At 46.4% G+C, this 18,062-nt stretch overlaps 1 protein-coding gene across 1 annotated transcript; it reads left to right on the top strand.

Annotated features, from left to right (window-relative positions):
- The first annotated feature begins 1,783 nt into the window (after positions 1-1,783).
- Positions 1,784-17,998, top strand: rimkla (ribosomal modification protein rimK-like family member A). Its single transcript, XM_076989673.1, has 5 exons — positions 1,784-2,803; positions 8,818-9,048; positions 11,365-11,451; positions 12,418-12,621; positions 14,455-17,998. Exons 1-5 carry the CDS (start codon positions 2,641-2,643, stop codon positions 14,967-14,969), a joined length of 1,200 nt encoding a protein of 399 aa, XP_076845788.1. The 5' UTR covers positions 1,784-2,640; the 3' UTR covers positions 14,970-17,998.
- The last annotated feature ends 64 nt before the right edge of the window (positions 17,999-18,062 follow it).

Genomic DNA, 18,062 nt, shown 5'->3' with positions numbered 1-18,062 from the left:
TGTTTAATATTCTGCTTTTGAATGTTGCTGGCCTTGATATACGTGTGTTTTGAAGAGAGATAAAAAAAATATGGACATTTTAAGATAAAAGTTTGAACAATAATGTTTGAATCATCCACATAATTAGAAATTACTATCTTGCATTTCATTTACCAATCAGACCATATTAGGCAGACAACGTCTATTATGTAGCCTACCTGTATCCCAGCACTACATTTTAGTGCCTTATAATCGCATCCCCATCAGATCCAAAGACACGCGGCCATCTTTTAACATCTGAGCGACGCGTTGTGTCCTAAAGCACACAGATCAAAATCTTGATTAGACTTGATTGATATCGTTGAACGTACACGACCAACGGATTATTAGCATCGCTGCACTTTCATTACCTTAAACTTTTTTTGTGCTGGTTTATGTCCTCAAGTTGGATAGGGTTTGGACTAGCCATCCTTTGGTCGTAACTGGAGATTGTCCTCGGAACCATTTTCACATATTCATCAGGCTACCTTACATTTACTACTTAATGCGATTGCTATTGGCCTTTCTGGATAACTACTGGAAAGTGTCTATAAATTACAAAACCACTGTGTTGCATTATAAATTCCATAAATACCCACTGATACGCATTTCAGTGCTTTGTCCATCGCAAGTAAAAGCAAGTTATATGTATATGCGGCATGGGCCCAAAATGTATCGTGCACTCCGTTAGGTAGGGCCCTCAACGTTTGTTTGTGTGTAGAGGAATGTATATGAATATTTTCTACCACATCCACTCTTGATACCTCGTAGTCAAAGCAGACGGAGTTCTTGCGTGGGAATTTGACTGATGTAGCCCATTTTGTCGGCGAGGGGCGGTGTCAGTGAACCGTATAAGCCACAAGCTTATAGAAATGTGCTTAGAAAGTAATTCCAAAATCCAGTCTGTGTGCTTTACGTGTACCCGCAGAGAAGGCTGTGTATTCTGTAGCTTTGGCACCAACTACACATGTAAAAGTCAGGTCTTTTCTCAATAGAGCACGTGCATTAGTCTAGCGCCATTTTTGTTCAAAGTTTAGTACTGGTCCATTCTTATGTGGTGCAATTCTGTATTTCTATAACTATTTTTGCTCGCTGTTTGTTAACTGAAACAGCAATACACAGACGTTTTAAAAGGGTTTTGTGATGATTATACTGAAATTCAACTGCCTCCAGGGTGTTTGTGAGATAACCTAAAGATAAAGAGTCTAGTTCATCCCGCCTGGCTATTGGTCTAATGTGACATCATCATTAGACCTCCACCTCCGCAACACCCGCCATATCAACAAAGCAACTGGGTCATTTTAAAAACGTGTCAGTATGAACATACTGCATGGCATTCTCTTCACTTGTTACAATAGCTTGTCTAGAATAGCAAACAAGAAGTTGAAACGTGGCCTTTCTCGCGTGATTTGTTACTGATCACACGATTCAGAGAAAGAGCTTCTGACATAGGAACTAGTAACGCTGCAGCGAAGCTACAAAAGGCGATTGTAATATCCTGCAGTCATGGTATAAACGCTTTACATGTTATGAAAAAGACTGCATGTCTCATCATAATCAATGATCTTTATCTTCGACTAAACGAATGAAATCGACGTTGAAAAATAATAACTAAGATGCACCAGCATCTGCTAAACCTGCCCATGCCCGGCCTGAACCGGTTCAGGGGAAGCGCGCGTTCCCGGAGACGCCCCCTCCCGTCACGCGCCAAAACACAGCAGCGCGCGCGTGCGCGTCCGCAAGCGCAAAAATTACTACCAGCATCCTCACATCCTCATTGGGCCAGTAAAACGCTCGTGCCTCCCCGCATTCTTTGCAATTATTCGTCGAATAGCTCCTGCCGCCGACGAGAACACGGCTGTCATTGGCCAACAGAAAAACAAGCCTTCGATTCTCATTGGCTCTTCTTTATTATCGCGAACGCGAGGAATAGAGTTGTAAACGAAGCGCGTGCTGGAAGAAAATCGCGGGGTCGACTATAAGCGGCGTCTTTTGCACTCTGTTCAGCACCGCGCGCCGTGGATAGCGGGCAGCACTCGTTAACGCAGCACATCATCCCGAGCGAGGCGACGCGGCCCACCATCCGCCTTCTATTTCTACCTTTCCACCATTTTGTTGAATTTTCAGCCATAACCGTTAGCGTCTCGGTCTAGCTAGCGACGGATTTTGGGGGGGGCCACATCAGCGAGGCTTTTGTTGTCGCTCTGTGACGGGGCGTTTAGTTGTCGTCCTCGTTGAGAGCCATCGACCCGCAGCTCGAGGGCAGGAGACTACCGCTTGCAGCCGTTAGGCGTAGATAACGTTAAATTTTTTTCTCTCTGACTTTTATAGTTAGCCGTGATAGGTGGAATCTAGCGGGATCCTGGATCGGGTGAGACGGGAGCGACTGGCAGTGAAGGAAAAACACGCGAAGACATCGCCTGAGCGGCGCAGCTAGCGCACGAGTTAGCCAGCAGCGCCGCAGCCGCATCCCATTGTTGTGGCTGCGAGCTTCATCCCCGTCGCTGCCCGACCCCGGATCCCGCGCTCTCGCCAACACACTCTCCCTTGCGGCCGGAGCACATTTATTTTTTAATCACCCTTTAAAAGCTGAAACGTTTTTTTTAAAGTAATATTTTAAAGATGTGTTCCCGGGTGTGGTTCGTGACCGACCGGCGCATCAGCCAGGAGTATCCCCAAGTTCAGATCCTGCGAGCCCTCAAGGAGCGCTGCGCTGAAGACGACGTTGAATTTCGGTACCTCTTAATGGACGAGGTCGTTATAACCATCACCGACGGACAGCTGGGTAAATATAACACCAACGTCTTCGATAAAACGGCCTAAACCCGGTGGTTGTACTCGACTGGTTTTACTCGGTGGAATAATAAGTGAGGTGTCGGTGTTGAATGGGGGCTCGGTTATGGTGGGCTGTGAGGAGCTGAGGTGGCCGTTGCTAGCGGGCTAGTTAGCGAGCTAGCCGCCGTCTCACCGTGTCACACTGACCGTTTCACCTCATTTACAGCCGTACATTTCCATTTCTTCCATTCATGAATAGATGCCGGGTGGATTCGGGGGCTGTTTTTTAATCTAAATATGGTCAAACGACGATTTTTGTGGTTCTATAATGGCCGTGTGGGTTTAAATGTTCCGTTATTCGACATCCACATAACTGAACAATTGATTCGGCGGGCGTGCGCGCGCGCGTGCGTGCGTGGTCGCGAGCATCTGGCCAGGCGGCTCGAGCGCGTTCATCGTCAAGACGAGCGCCGCGGTGGAAACTGCCACGGCGCGATATTGTGTTACTATAATGGCTGTAAATTGTAATATGAATCTACTCGGCGAAGAGATTTTAATATTTAGAGAATCACGTCAGCCTTTTGTATTAAAAAGTCGGATTTCTGATTCGTGAATTCAGAATTGGGCTTTCTAGCTGCATTTGGTCGCTGTGTTCAGCTGTGCTCCGTGGTGTTGGACGGTTTCTTCATACATTTGTTATGAATATTGAACTAAAACTCCCACAGCTACTGGCCTGTACACGTTTAACACACATTATAAGATTTTTAAATGGGCCGGTCTTAATGAATACCCAGATTTTCGCATACAGTGTAGTATCAGTCATGGCTACATGCGCGCAGGGCGTTTGTGTGGTAATATCTGGTAATATCCAAGACAGACTGCAGAGTAGTCTCCTAACACCAGCTCTCTTTAACTAACTGTACCATGACAGTGTAGATGTAACGGTACGCTGTGTTGATGTGATCTATATGGAAACTGTTCATATAAAAAATGATCATTTATCTTATCACCAGACATAAAATGGGGAACCGAGATACGTGGAGGTGGAGTCACCAACATCCTCAAGAGAATGAGCAAAGTCATTGGCCTGAATTTGGGGGCAGTGGTGTTTGGGGAGTGTATTGTTTGTCATCATATCTGACCAGTAAATAGCATTAAGTTTCATTCAAATTTGTTATTTTTTCATAAATTTTGCCTTGGGCATAATGGTTCTATACCAGTCTAATTTTAATAGCCTAAAACATATTGCATCACTGGATACCTGGTTCACCTTTCACCTCCAGACCTTGTCCAAATTCCTCCAAAGTTGCATTTTGTTTTCTGGAGAAAAATTATTTTTTTCAGAGGAGCTTGCAATAATGGCACAATATCTTTTGTTTCTTTGTATTTTTTAAATCAATCTAGGCGGTTCAGTAGAGGTAAGCAAACAGGGTTTCAATCAAAACATTTCAGAGTTCTAGAGGCAGTGCTTACTGGATTCATTCTTTATACTGGATGTTGATTAGGATTGATTGAAATGGATTACATTGCCCTATGTGCTAGCTGATGTGCTGATGATGTTTTGGCAAGTTTTCAGCACTGACAAAGTTTGATTAAAAAAAAAGAAATTTTTATTTATCTTGCAAAACTAATTTATCTAATTACCTCTTACTAGTGTTCATCAATTGCTTCATCAGTTTGTGTATTTCTATGTTCTTTCTGTATGGGAAAAGACAATTTAGATCCATTCACACCGAGTACTATTTTCATTAAATATTTACATTTTATATTTTAATATAAAATGTTAATACAATTGGTAATACAAAAAACTCACTAGACTGCTTTTTTGTTTTCAAAAAGCACCAGATGGGAATGGAGCCTGTGTTATTTTCTGGGGGCCATGTTTTGTCACTAAACTCAAAACCAACAGAAGCTCTAAGTCCGCATTGGACATGCCACTGTTGTTTTTGAGCTTGACACTCGCTTCTGGTTTCAGTAGCTTTACTGCTCATCTGTGTTGAATGCAAACAACCCGTTTTGCCATCTTGCAGAACGGTGGCAAACTAACCCATAACAAAGTACATTCAAGATGGCCGCCCCATGCCATTCATTAAAATGTTTATAGATCACCTGTCTAGGAGTAATGCTATTTCCTAGATTTTATCAGTATGTTTGCTTGAAAGCATTTCAGGACCAGATCAAGTGTGTGAAGATTTGGACATGAATTTACAGAAAAAAATATTTTAATTATAGGCCTATTGAATTTCAGTGCTTGCTTCTTTGAATAACATTGTAGTTGTGATACAAAACTAATGAAGGAAACATCACTTAGCAAATGGCTCTTAAAGCTCTTAACCTGTAATCTTAATTGCAGCACCGTTGACACCAAGTTGCTTTTCTCTGGGGAGGGGCTCTTGCAGATAGCTGGTTTCCATTCAACAAGTCACCCCTGTCCCGATCTCAATATGAATCTGTCACACAGTGGTTGGTAGAGAAGGAAAAGGAGCTCAGTGACCAGGTCTGCAGCTGAGGGTGATCGTCTGCACTGGGCCTTGGGCGTGTCTGACTGGACCAAGAATTAGGCCCATAGACCAGATTGGTGAATTAGGCCCATAGATATGATTGGTGAATTAGGCCCATAGATAGGCTTGATGAATTCACCACATAGACCCGATTGGTGAATTAGGCCAGTAGAAGACTGATTTTGTTTTGATTGCTGCTGTTTGATGTTAGCAGGGTTAAATATTCCCAATATATTTTAGATTAATGTTTAATTTTGCTACATACCCATTAAGGCTTGGTTCAGTATTTATTGAAAAGGACACAGAATTGAAATTTGGACAAATGAGACTGAGAGGCTTCCCCAGTCATCCCAGTAGGAAGTGAATTAACGCCTGTTACAGACGTGGCATGGCAAAACTGCAGCTCAAACATGTACCTCAGACCTGTACCTCAGCAAGTTCACGCTGGAGAGAGAGGGATCGACCGTAAAACCACACACATCTGAGACGTGTGGCGGTGGGAATTTCACGTCCTGTGGTGCAGACGCTAGATTGTGTGGGTGGGTGTGTGTGTTGGGGTGGGAGAGAACCGTGCATCACGAGTGACCATTCCTCCGCCCTCTGAGAAATGTAACACTGTTTCACTGTTTCTGCTTGTTTTGGTGCACCACACCAGCTAGAGGGAAGACTTCCTCTCTCTCTCACACACACACACACACACACACACACACACACACACACACACACACACACACACAAGCATATGTGCATGCATGCATACACATATGGTCATGGGCTACAAACCCTCCACGAGATTACTGTAGTGCAGGGGTACTCAACTGGCGAACGCAGTCCTGTCCGGACCCAATCTCATTTCTGATTAACTGGATACGGACCAAAACAAAACTGTAGCATTTATTTCAGGGCTATTGAAAAAACACTCCGTCACGAGTGTTACGTTCGCCACCCCCTCTCAACAATTTACGTTCGCCACCCCCGCCGCACCGGACCTCAGGTCACAGGTATCTGCCAAAACTGGACCGCGGACAAATACCCCTACAGTAATACTACAGTACCCCTGCTGTAGTGCAACTGTACAAGTGATACAACTCACTGCTGGTAAACGTAGTCATGGGCGTAGTACACACATGTGCTCCCAAATATGCACCTGCTGTTTTGGGTGTAGACAGCCTGCCAGTCAGTCAGGCTGGATTGTGCAGACACCGTCTTAAGCTCCGTAAATGTTAGAGGATCCAAGATCAAACAGATGTGTTATCATTTGAGAATGGTACATAGTCTTAGCCTACTGTTACAGAAGGCTTTTTCGGAAGCTGTGTGTGTCAGACGGGATTTTCACGTATGCAAGCCCGTACGTGTGTGCACTCGGCAGTGTGTGTATACGTGGCTCACTCAGTGGTTTTCCTTCAGGGAAAATTCTCATTGGCTAGGATGCAGGATGGCTGTTTGTATTTTTTTGCTCTTTTTCCCATGCAGTAATGATAAAAAAACAGCCTCCTCCCAACGTTTAACACAACAAAACGACACACGGGCTAAACCATACAGCCACAGCTGCTGCAGGACAAACCTCTTGGGAGGAGGAGAGAGGGGAGGGGAGCTGCAGAGAGAGACGAGGGAGAGGGAGAGGGGAGGAGGGAGGAGGTGATGTGGCTGCCGATGGTTTTACCATCTGAACGACTGCTTCACTCTCAACCCCACGAACTCGTGACTGGCGTTCCCTCTGGTAGTCCCGAGCGGCGCACACGGCCACATGCACACCCAACATGTATTCGTTCTGCCCAGCTGTGCGAGGGGAAACGTGAGCGTGTGCCAGTGGTGTTGCATCAGATGCATCTCCCCCCCCCCCCCCCCCGGGCGCATGCGCACTGGGTCGCCAGCGCTGTCGGAGCAGGATGAAGTTGTTCGACGCAGAACTTCAGTTACAATGAAACGTCATCGTGATCGTCAGAGTTAATACAGAACTGCTGGGAAATAAATAATGTAAATGTTTTCCAGGGGGGGGGGGGGGGGGGGGGGATTTACAGTTAGCTTGTTAATTACCATGGGCAAAACCGTGTTCTTTTCCAATGGAGATACACTGATGTTATGTTATTAAAATAATCCCAACACCATCACCATCACTGCTGTGTGAATGGGTGACAAACACATGACAGTTACTTGGTGGACAATTATCAAGCTAATCTGAAAAATACTTAAAATGCTGAAAGCAGCAGATTATATGAAGGAATTGCAGCTACATGCGGATCGTTCTGGTCCTGCTAAAGGTCTACGTGCATTCATGGGCTTTATTAAGGCAGTTTAACACAGCACGTCTACAAACCTTATTTCTGTTTATGAAAGGGAGGCAGAGTCCTGATGTAGCAATGGCTACGGTCTGCTTGTGTGTGTGTGTGTGTGTGTGTGTGTGTGTGTGTGTGTGTGTGTGTGTGTGTGTGTGTGTGTGTGTGTATGTTGCTTGAATGCCACTCATTCTTAAGATGGTGAAGCAGAAAGCAGGTCTCATGATCTTTCTGGCATGTTCTTTAAGATCTCTTGGCCTTTAGTACAGTAGGCTTTGTACTAGAGGGCTAGTTCAGTAGTTTTGTGTTTAAAGTGGTTGTCTTATGATCTCATTAATAGCTGCTATGTGTACATTAGTAGCAGTGGTTGTGTTTGTGTGAGGTATTGTATTCTTAATGAGGGGGAATCATAACAATGTAATAGAACTCATGGTATATTTAGAAAAGTCTTGTCATCACAGTGACAACACACTTCCGTATTTATTCACTCTGACCCTGAAATGAAACTAGAAAAGACAAGGTGAGATTTGTCATGCTGTAGTCCTGAGTTGCAGAGCAGACCTTGATAAGGGTCGTCACTCAGGAAGGATGTGTGTGTGTGTATGTGTGAGTGTGATTAAAGCAAAGTGATGGTGAATATGAAGTGTTGAATAAAGCTAAGGCGGTAATTAAACTGTTGAAACAAAAATGAGCAGAAGAATCTGGGTTAGTAGGTCAGTACATAAGTGAGAGAGAAAAGGTTCCTGTTGTTGAACTACTCTGGAGGAGGTGGATCTCAGAAACTCAGCATTGCAGAGATGTTGTCCGTGTTTGTCCTGCCAGCTCATTTGGCATGTCAGTAGAGAAACATGGAAGGGTGGGGTGGCGCGCGCGTGTGTGTGTGTGTGTGTCGCAGAGGGAGGCAGTGGTCCAAGCGAAAGGCTTCATCTTCTCTTGGGCATTGCTTAGATACATGCGGAGACTCCTCCCCACACCCAGTCATGGCTGCATCAGCACTGCTGATATGGTGCAGCTTCTGAACCTACAAAGATCTTAAAAATATCACTTACAGGAGACTGCTGTGTAACCCTAACCTGAAGAAATCTGAACAAACACACCGTGGTACTATGACTTAAAAAAAAAATCTATAATTTTGATGAGCAAGAAACCAGACGGCGCAGTTGTGAGTTGCGTTACAAGTGCGTGTGTGTGTGTGTGCGTGCGCGCAGCCTGTTAAACACATTCACCGGTCCCTCTGTTTCTCCTAGGTCTGCGTGTGGGGCAGGAGATGGTGACGTCGTACCCGCAGGTCACCGTGGTGCGTGTCCCCACCCCGTGGGTGCAGTCGGACAGTGACATCACCGTGCTGAGACACCTGGAGAAGATGGGGTGTCGCCTGGTGAACCGGCCCCAGGCCATCCTCAACTGCGTCAACAAGTTCTGGACCTTCCAGGAGCTCGCAGGACACGGAGTCCCGCTGCCAGACACATACTCCTACGGTTAGTGTCAGACGCACTCGTGCGCTCCTGTGGGTGCACGCTTTCGAATGGCGATGAAGGCATTAATGCCGAGCGGCGATGAAGTCTCACGTGGGTATTGATGCTGCACGTGTCATAACGGCGTGTCACGTTCTTGGGCTTCAGCAGGTCCCTCTCGTCTCCTTCAAGATTAGTTGTGGAAAGAGATCTGCAGAAACCGCTGTAGGACTACCGCTAGTTCAGCAAGAAATCTTTGTAGCGGAAAGTATAAATGTCTTCCAAAACTTCAGAAAAAACTTTGTTCCGTTTCAGCAGGTCTGCAGCATGGTTCTCTACACTGACGGGCCTCGGCTCTCACGTATTCTATTATTAGTGCGAGACGGTGAACTTTGGAAGTATTGCTTATGTCAAAGGTGTGCAAAAGGTTCCCCACATAATTACAACAACTTTGCAGGACCATTAAAAAAAAAAACATGAATCAGGAAGACGCATCTAAATGAACCGAACGCCGAAGACGAGTGGTATTTTTGACCAAACCCCATAGAAGCCTGGCTGGTAGAGTGTAAATTCTACATGTCCACACATGCGCAGATATGTGTGAGACCCTTATGCAACAGGGCTTGGAGGGGGAGGGGGGGTCGGGGTGAGGGGTGAGGCCTCGTGGCCATCTGAATGAAAACAGACTGCGAGAGCCAGGCAGCTGCTTCAGTGACGTGGGCCTGTCTGACGTTGGCTCTCTGCGGCCCGCCCCCTGCCCGTCTGTCTGTGTCTCTCTCCCTCTCGGTCAGAACAGAGCTGGTGGGGGGGTGAGGGGGGGGGGGGGGGGGTGACGACCGCAAATGCCCCAGACAGTATTTGTACCGAAACTGGCCCAAAGCAGAAGCCAGTGAGTGGTGCGTGACTGAACAGGAGTCTGGAGTCAGCAGGCGTCTCTGCAGCATGCGAGGGAGGAGGAGGGGGGGCGGTATTTACCCTCTGGTGGGACGAGTGGACGGAGGTTTGGGTGTAATTAGGGCTCAGGCCCACTGCTCTGCCTCCTCCCTCCCCTCATCCACTCTCCCCTCCCCTCACTCCTCCCTCCCCTCAACCTCCCCTCAATCCTCCCTCCCCTCACTCCTCCCTCCCCTCTCCTCACTCCTCCCTCCCCTCACCCTCCCCTCACTCCTCCCTCCCCTCCCCTCACTCCTCCCTCCCCTCTCCCTCCCCTCACTCCTCCCTCCCCTCCCCTCACTCCTCCCTCCCCTCACCCTCCCCTCCCCTCACTCCTCCCTCCCCTCTCCCTCCCCTCACCCTCCCCTCACTCCTCCCTCCCCTCTCCCTCCCCTCACTCCTCCCTCCCCTCTCCCTCCCCTCACTCCTCCTCCCCTCACTCCTCCCTCCCCTCCCCTCACTCCTCCCTCCCCTCACCCTCCCCTCCCCTCACTCCTCCCTCCCCTCACCCTCCCCCTCACTCCTCCCTCCCCTCTCCCTCCCCTCACTCCTCCCTCCCCTCCCCTCTCTCCTCCCTCCCCTCCCCTCACTCCTCCCTCCCCTCCCCTCACTCCTCCCTCCCCTCCCCTCACTCCTCCCTCCCCTCACCCTCCCTCCCTCACTCCTCCCTCCCCTCACTCCTCCCTCCCCTCTCCTCACTCCTCCCTCCCCTCTCCTCACTCCTCCCTCCCCTCTCCCTCCCCTCACTCCTCCCTCCCCTCACCCTCCCCTCTCTCCTCCCTCCCCTCCCCTCACTCTCCCTTGCCCTTCCCATCACGGACGGAGCCGGCGCTCAAGTCCTCCGTCAGCACTGTGGCCCAACGGTTTCCGTTAACACGGGCTGTGATGGGTGTGGACTCGGGACGGGATGCTTGTGATTCGGGTGGTTTGTGGTTTGAGGAAGGCAGTTTTGTTGAGTAATCCTAATTGATGTTCTTCATGATTGCCTTTCTAAGAGATAAAGCCATTGTCATAAATGTTCAGACCTCCTCGAGTCATCCCAGTGCAAAGGGAGTGCATTTTGTTCCCAGCTCACGCCTGTTGAGTGTGGGTGTGAAGGTACGGTAGCACTGCGGTGCTGATCTACTGATTATAGCTGCATTCACCAGAATCCAGTATTTTATCACAACACGCTCTCTGCCCATCTTATTTGGCCTTGCACGCACACTACAGGAAATTAGGGTCTGTTTATTGCAGGATTGGTAATTAATCTGTGTGTGTGTGTGTGTGTGTGTGTGTGTGTGTGTGTGTGTGTGTGTGTGTGTGTGTGTGGTGTGTGTGTGTGTGTGTGTGTGTGTGTGCGTGCGTGCGTGTGTGTGCGTGCGTGTGTGTGTGTGTGTGTGTGCGTGCGTGTGTGTGTGTCTCCAGGTGGCCATGACAACTTCCGTAAGATGATTGATGAGGCAGAGCCCCTTGGCTATCCTGTTGTGGTGAAAAATGCTCGGGGGCACAGAGGTGAGTCCTTTACTGCTCTCAGACCTCTCTGCAGCTCTTAGTGATTAGGGGCAGTGCAGGATTAGGGAGAGGGCGCCTGTTCCCAGATCAGCTCTCAGCCAAAACCTCCCCCATTGCTCACTGCTGCACTTATGACATTTTGCATGTAGACAAAGAAAAGGGGGGGGAGGATTGGAATGGACCAGAGCATGCTGGGAAGAAGGCTAAACAGCAGCCTGTTTGCAGCGCTAGCATCGCGTCAGCTAGCTCTGCTGGCTGAATCAAGAACAGATGCTCCACACCCCGAGTGACCGGTGTGGCGCACCACAGAGTGTGTGGAGAGGCCCAGCAGTGCAGAGACTCGGGTCAGCTGTCTGCTAATGCAGGACAGGCCATGATAGAACAAGTCTTCTTCCACAGTGTTGTCCAAAGGAATCCTACTAGAGAAGAAAGTGCAAAATGTGTCAAGGTTTAATCTGTGTAATATGTTGCGTAATGTTTGTTTTCATTGTTTTTTTTTTTTTTTAATCTCCGTGTGAAATAATTTAATTTAGCGGTGTACATGTGAGCTATTTAGGAAACACATGGACATGCATACACATGCTACTGCCTTACTGCGGTAGAGGTTAAGACTTCAGGCCAACAGCTTATCTTTTCACACACACACACACACACACACACACACACACACACACACACACACACACACACATCCACACACCTCCTCTAGATTCAGCAGTACAGCACAGCGGTACCATTCTACCTACATGTGTGCAAGTAAGCTCTTAAACCCTCGTGCACATGTATACACACATGCCTCGCACAGCCAGTGGGCTGTTGTGTGAAACGCACCATGTTTCTGAAGAAAAGGCCGTCCTAGGTACACAAACCTCAACTAGGCCGTTTTTTAAAGCCGCACCTTTAATACGGGGGTGGTGGTGGGGTTGATGTGCGTGCGCAAGTAATGTCTGTTTCCGTCTGGCGCAGGCAAGGCCGTGTTCCTGGCGCGCGATAAGCACCACCTGGCCGACCTGTGCCACCTGATCCGTCACGAGGCGCCGTACCTCTTCCAGGAGTACGTGAAGGAGAGCCACGGGCGGGACGTGCGCGTGGTTCTGGTGGGCGGCAGGGTGATCGGCTCCATGCTGCGCTGCTCCACCGATGGACGGATGCAGAGCAACTGCTCCCTCGGTAGGCCTGGGGGGGGGTGCGCCGTGGGCGGGGCAGGTTTGTTTCTGAACGGACGGGTTCAATTTAGGGTAATCAAGAGCTCGATGAAAAGTGTCTTTGTTCAGCTCAGACGTTGCCGTAAGTCGAGCCTGAGAACAGAAATTATACTGATGTAAACAACACGATCAGATTGGGCACAAGAATACACGTACCTTCTACAATCGTGGCCAAAAGTTTCGAGTATGGCACAAATTTTGGTTTTCACAAAGTTTGATTCAGGTCTATAGAGTGATTTTTGTTTCAATAGTTCCACAAAAGCAAAAGTAAATCCAAAAGCAGAAAGTATATGTTATGAATGCAAAACAGAAAAAAATATATCAAAAGTATATATTTTTTATATAATTGGTTATTTGAAACTTATTTTCGTTTGCATTTTGACAAGTTTTTGGTTCCATTGTTTTTGTTTTTTTGGATTTTCCCAGTAAGGTCTTTTGCTTCTGGAATCTCTCTTTGCTTCTGCTTCGTTTTTTGCTTCTGACTTTTGGAACACATTTCACGTGTGGGAGGGTCTTAGATGAAGGCGTTCCTCTGCAATCTCCATTGGTCACTGATTCCGGACTGACACAGAGCTCTGAGACCGCCTCTGGGATCAAGCCACGCCCACCCCACCAGCTTCCCAGCGTTTTCAAACATGGCGGAACGGGGGGGGTTCTGTTTTCAAAAATATATACTTTTGATATATTTTTTTCTGTTTTGCATTCATAACATACTTTCTGCTCTTGGATTTACTTTTGCTTTTGTGGAACTATTGAAACAAAAATCACACCATACAGATCCTTTTAAAAACCTTTTGTCAGATGTTTATATGGTATAACGAAATACAATTATAAGCATTTCATACATTTAACTTTTTATTGACATCCATACAGTTTGAACAAAGACTTGTTGACCCTTCTTTAAGACCTCTGTAATTCACCACAGCATGGATACCACGTGCCAGGATATCAGCTTCAGGGCAAAATCTTGAATGATGGCAGCATATTCTTGCCTAGTCAGTGCTTGGAGTTGATCAGTTTCCTCAAAAAGACTTCCACAGGTTTTAAATGGGATTGATATCTGGGGAGGGCCATGGACCCAATATTGCAAAGTTTTGATCACCGAGCCACCTGGTTATCACTTTTGCCTTGTGAATTCCACCATGCTGGGAAAACCATTGTTCATCTCCACATTGCTCCTGGACCGTTGGGAGAAGTTGCTCTTTGAGGATGTTTTGATACCACTCCTTATTCATGGCAGTATTCTTGGGCCAACTTTTGAGCTAACCACACACCCCTGCATGAGAAGCAGCCTCACTTATGAATCGTCTCAGGATGCTTCACTGTTTGCTGCTCTTCTTAACACCAAGCCGTCCCTGCTCCAAGACCTCCCTGCAGTCTGCTCCTCTAATCAGCATGTGATGTCAGCTGTCTTATCCTCATTAACCTTTTCTCCTGAGCTAACGGGATCATCACTGAAATGTCGTTCGTACTCCATTGTGTAGGGCTAAAATGCAGTGGCTGGAATGCAGTAACTTTTGTGATAAGGTCATTTTCATGACCAGGAATGATTTTGCAATTGAATTTGATTGCAACTCATCTAATCACTCTAAACAATCTAGAATTAATACGGATTGCCACCATAAAAACTGAGGCAGCAGACTTTGTGAATACATATATATATATTTCTGATTCTTATATCTGCTCAGACAGTCTTCATTATCCAGTATTCAGGACAGAAAACCCCCCCAGAATGCAGCAGGTTGACTACACCAGACTCAGTATGAGCGTCACTCACGTACCTGCGTTTCCTCGGCAGGTGGGGTGGGCATGATGTGCCCTCTGAGCGAGCAGGGCAAGCAGCTGGCCGTGCAGGTGTCCAACATCCTGGGCATGGACGTGTGCGGCATCGACCTGCTGCAGCTGAACGACGGTTCCTTCGTGGTCTGCGAGGCCAACGCCAACGTGGGCTTCATCGCCTTCGACCAGGCCTGCGGGATGGACGTGGCGGGCATCGTGGCGGACTACGCCCTCTCGCTCCTGCCCGGCCGCCTCAGCCGCAAGATGTCGCTGCTGTCGGTGGTGTCCAGCGCCAGCGAGACCAGCAGCGAGCCCGAGGTGTGCCTCCCCGCCGAGGGCTGCGTCCCGCCCGAGGTGGGCCCGCCCGTCGCCACCTGCGCCATCCCCGACGCCGTCAGCACCATGAGCACCAGCTCTACCTCGAGCGAGAGTGAGGCGGAGCTTAACGAGATGGGCCACGCCCCCAGTGCGGCTGACCCCGCCTACAACATCAACTCGCTCCTCGCGAAGGAGATTAAACTGTTGACTGAGTGAGCTGGAGATAAACGGCTGTCATGTGCACATGCGCATGCTCATACACACACTGAAGATACACACGCATATACAGTAAAGACATACAGTACACACACACATGCAAGCTGACATGTTGCAGACAGTGTGGTCCATCATACCTCCCCCCAAAACACACACACACACACACACATACAAATGCAAGTGTTGTCACATTAACCCACTGTGTAAACCCATGCTGGTATGAGGCTGCTCCCCTGATGTTTTGGTTTAACTGACAATGACTGTGAAAGTGTACAGTGCACTCTGGCTAATGCTTTAGTGCACTAGCTGAGGTATACTCTTCAGCTAGTGTGCACTACATTACATATACAGTTACCACTGTAGTTTAGGGTACAAAGAATTGGACATTTCCCAACAGGGCAAAAACGTCATGCAGTCCAGGTAGACTTAAATATTAAGTTAGACAATGTACACACAAACACAGTTGCAAATATGTATAAATATATATGTATAGAGAATGAATTCAGTCATTCCCAACCCCATCGCAAGGCTAAACATGTTGGGCAGAGTGTTGTGAGAAGAGCCCCAATCTCTTTGGTAGAGGTTCCAGGTTCGTGAGTGTTGTGAGTTCGTGAATACTGTTGATGCGCTCTCCAAAATTGTGACTGCACACTCCGTGCACCACAAAGCCATCGTCACCGAGTCAGACAGTAACTGGAAAAGCTGTATATATTCTCTTCCGAATTCAGTGGAACGACCCACAGCTGTACAGAGCAACAATAACAGTTAACCACATTTTTAGCTTCAGTGGCTGGCTGTATGTAATAAAACCTCTTTCTACACAAGCACAAGATCTTTTAAGTGGACTGAGTAGTTACTGATGTGGAACCAGTCTGGAGTGGTAAGAGTTAGAATTTGGATATAACAATGAACTTGTCCTGGGTCGACACTTAAAATGCCAAACCACTGGCAATGAATCCATTTTTTTCTAACTATGAGTTAATTTCAAAGATTTCAAAAAGTAAGATATGTTGTACTCATTTGTAGTGCAGGCAGGAAGAATATGTGTGACTTTAGCAGACGTGAGAGATTTTTTTTCTTTTTTTAATTTTTAAAAATTTTTGATGAATGTTTTAGTGCCTCTTCTTTAAGAGCATCTTCTACCCAGAGCCATTGGTGGTATGGTGTGGCTAATGAGGCAGCCATCTTAGAAAACATGCTGCTCCCCATTTTAAATAGGAACGGTAAGTCACTCTTGTCTTTAGTTTGCCAGGGAGAAGCGATAGAAGCAGAAATACAAGGTTCACTTACATATACCTTGAAAATTTAAAACTGTTCTCACTGCCAAGTATTAATTTACTGATCCTGTAAGTACAAGTAGAAACCTGTGTGCACAGTATGTGATACACCCAATACTCTCCCATTCTGATTTTTAGCATCTCAGCAGTGAATTATGTAGGACAAGTAAACCTACTGTGAATGCGAAATAAGTTTTGCATACCACAATGGCTGAATTTTTGCCAAACAATAAGATGTCTCTTCGCAGTTTGTTTGTTTTGTACAAAATTACACAATAAAAATTGAAATCTCAATGGATGCTAGACCTTCTGTGAGTCCAGCTTGGTGGTGTACAGACTGATGAAAAACAATTTTCTAGAGCACAATGGCCTGAACTACTATTCTTTAAGTAAAACAGTTATAAGATGAGGGATAGTTTGAGCTCTTACGTATGGTTTCAAAAAATGTATCAGCATGGATTCATTTTAGTCCACTTGAGAAGCATCCTGAGCTAGCAGTGGATTTAGCGCAAGTCAGGATGGAGTTCACTACCAGACTGAATTCATTTTCACACCTTGGTCAGTCTCCACATAACACTGCAGTTCATTTTCAATATGGACCAAACTCATAATCTGAACTCGGTATACAGTTTACATTGTGTTTACATGTCACAAAATTCTAACAATGCTGTTTATATTTATGTAACATTTATAGTACTGATAAGCTCAAAACATTTGGAAATTAGAAATCAGATTTGTGAGACTGGGGGAGGGGGGGGTGCATTCCTATAGTTTACATTGAGACTGAATTCAGATTAAACTCAGGGAAGCAGCCTGGAACACGTCCCTCCCATGTCATGTGACCTTCATCTGCATTCTGCCTATAATATGTATAAACGTCCAACCAACCAAACAATTAAACTATTAAAAAAGATGCTTGTACCACAAAGGTCAACATGCACCTTTTTTCTTGTTTGTTTTATCATGTTCAATGTTTTTGTTTTTTTATTTTTTCTTTATAAGGTTAAAACTGGTTTTGTGTGCCTGAATCTTGGTTGGTTGGGGATATGTGAACATGGATTTAATGGGGTCGTTTTAACTAACAAAGGTGAACTAACAGCACACACACACACACACACTCACTCACCAACCCATCACACCCCATGTTGTGATTTGCTATATTGTGTGACCTGTTCCTTCATTCCATCACCATTCATAGGAGTGAACCGTAAACCGAGCAACCAGAGACACTAACACTCACTGTAACCAGAGCCGTCATTTGCTTTGCCTGTTCATTGCCTTCCCCAAACCTGTCTGACTCCAAATCCTCACCTGATATTGAAGGGTGAGGCAAGCTTTCAGAGCACCAAGCATTAAACTGGCATGACCATAACAATGTTCGTCTAGTTTTAACTGGGATCAAATAGGATTTGCTGCAGAAGAATATAGTGGGATGTACTTAATGCCAAATCTGAGCAAACATCATTAGCAGTCTAATTACTATGACTGACAAAGGTACCACAAATGACAGGAAGAGAATACTCACTGGGTAATGATGAAAAATGACGTCAGTTTATTTGCTGCTAACACGTTGGTTGTATTGCTCTCCTGGATGTTAAAGGGATGTGAACAAAGCCTAAACCACTTTTTGTTTCATTCTTATTTTTTTTATTTTAAGTTCCACCTGAATGGAAAAAACAACCAAAAAAAACTAACAGTGATAGTAATAATAACAATAAGCATTTAAAAAATGATCTGCAGCAAGAAAACAGTGCCTGTGTACCTGTGTGTTTATTTAAGACCACATTTGATTTATAATACACTTGACACCAGGGTT

The sequence above is a fragment of the Brachyhypopomus gauderio genome, unplaced genomic scaffold, assembly GCF_052324685.1.
Source record: "Brachyhypopomus gauderio isolate BG-103 unplaced genomic scaffold, BGAUD_0.2 sc69, whole genome shotgun sequence".
NCBI lineage: Eukaryota > Metazoa > Chordata > Actinopteri > Gymnotiformes > Hypopomidae > Brachyhypopomus > Brachyhypopomus gauderio.
Note: the sequence above shows the minus strand (reverse complement) of the source record. Positions and strands in the feature narration are given on the sequence as shown.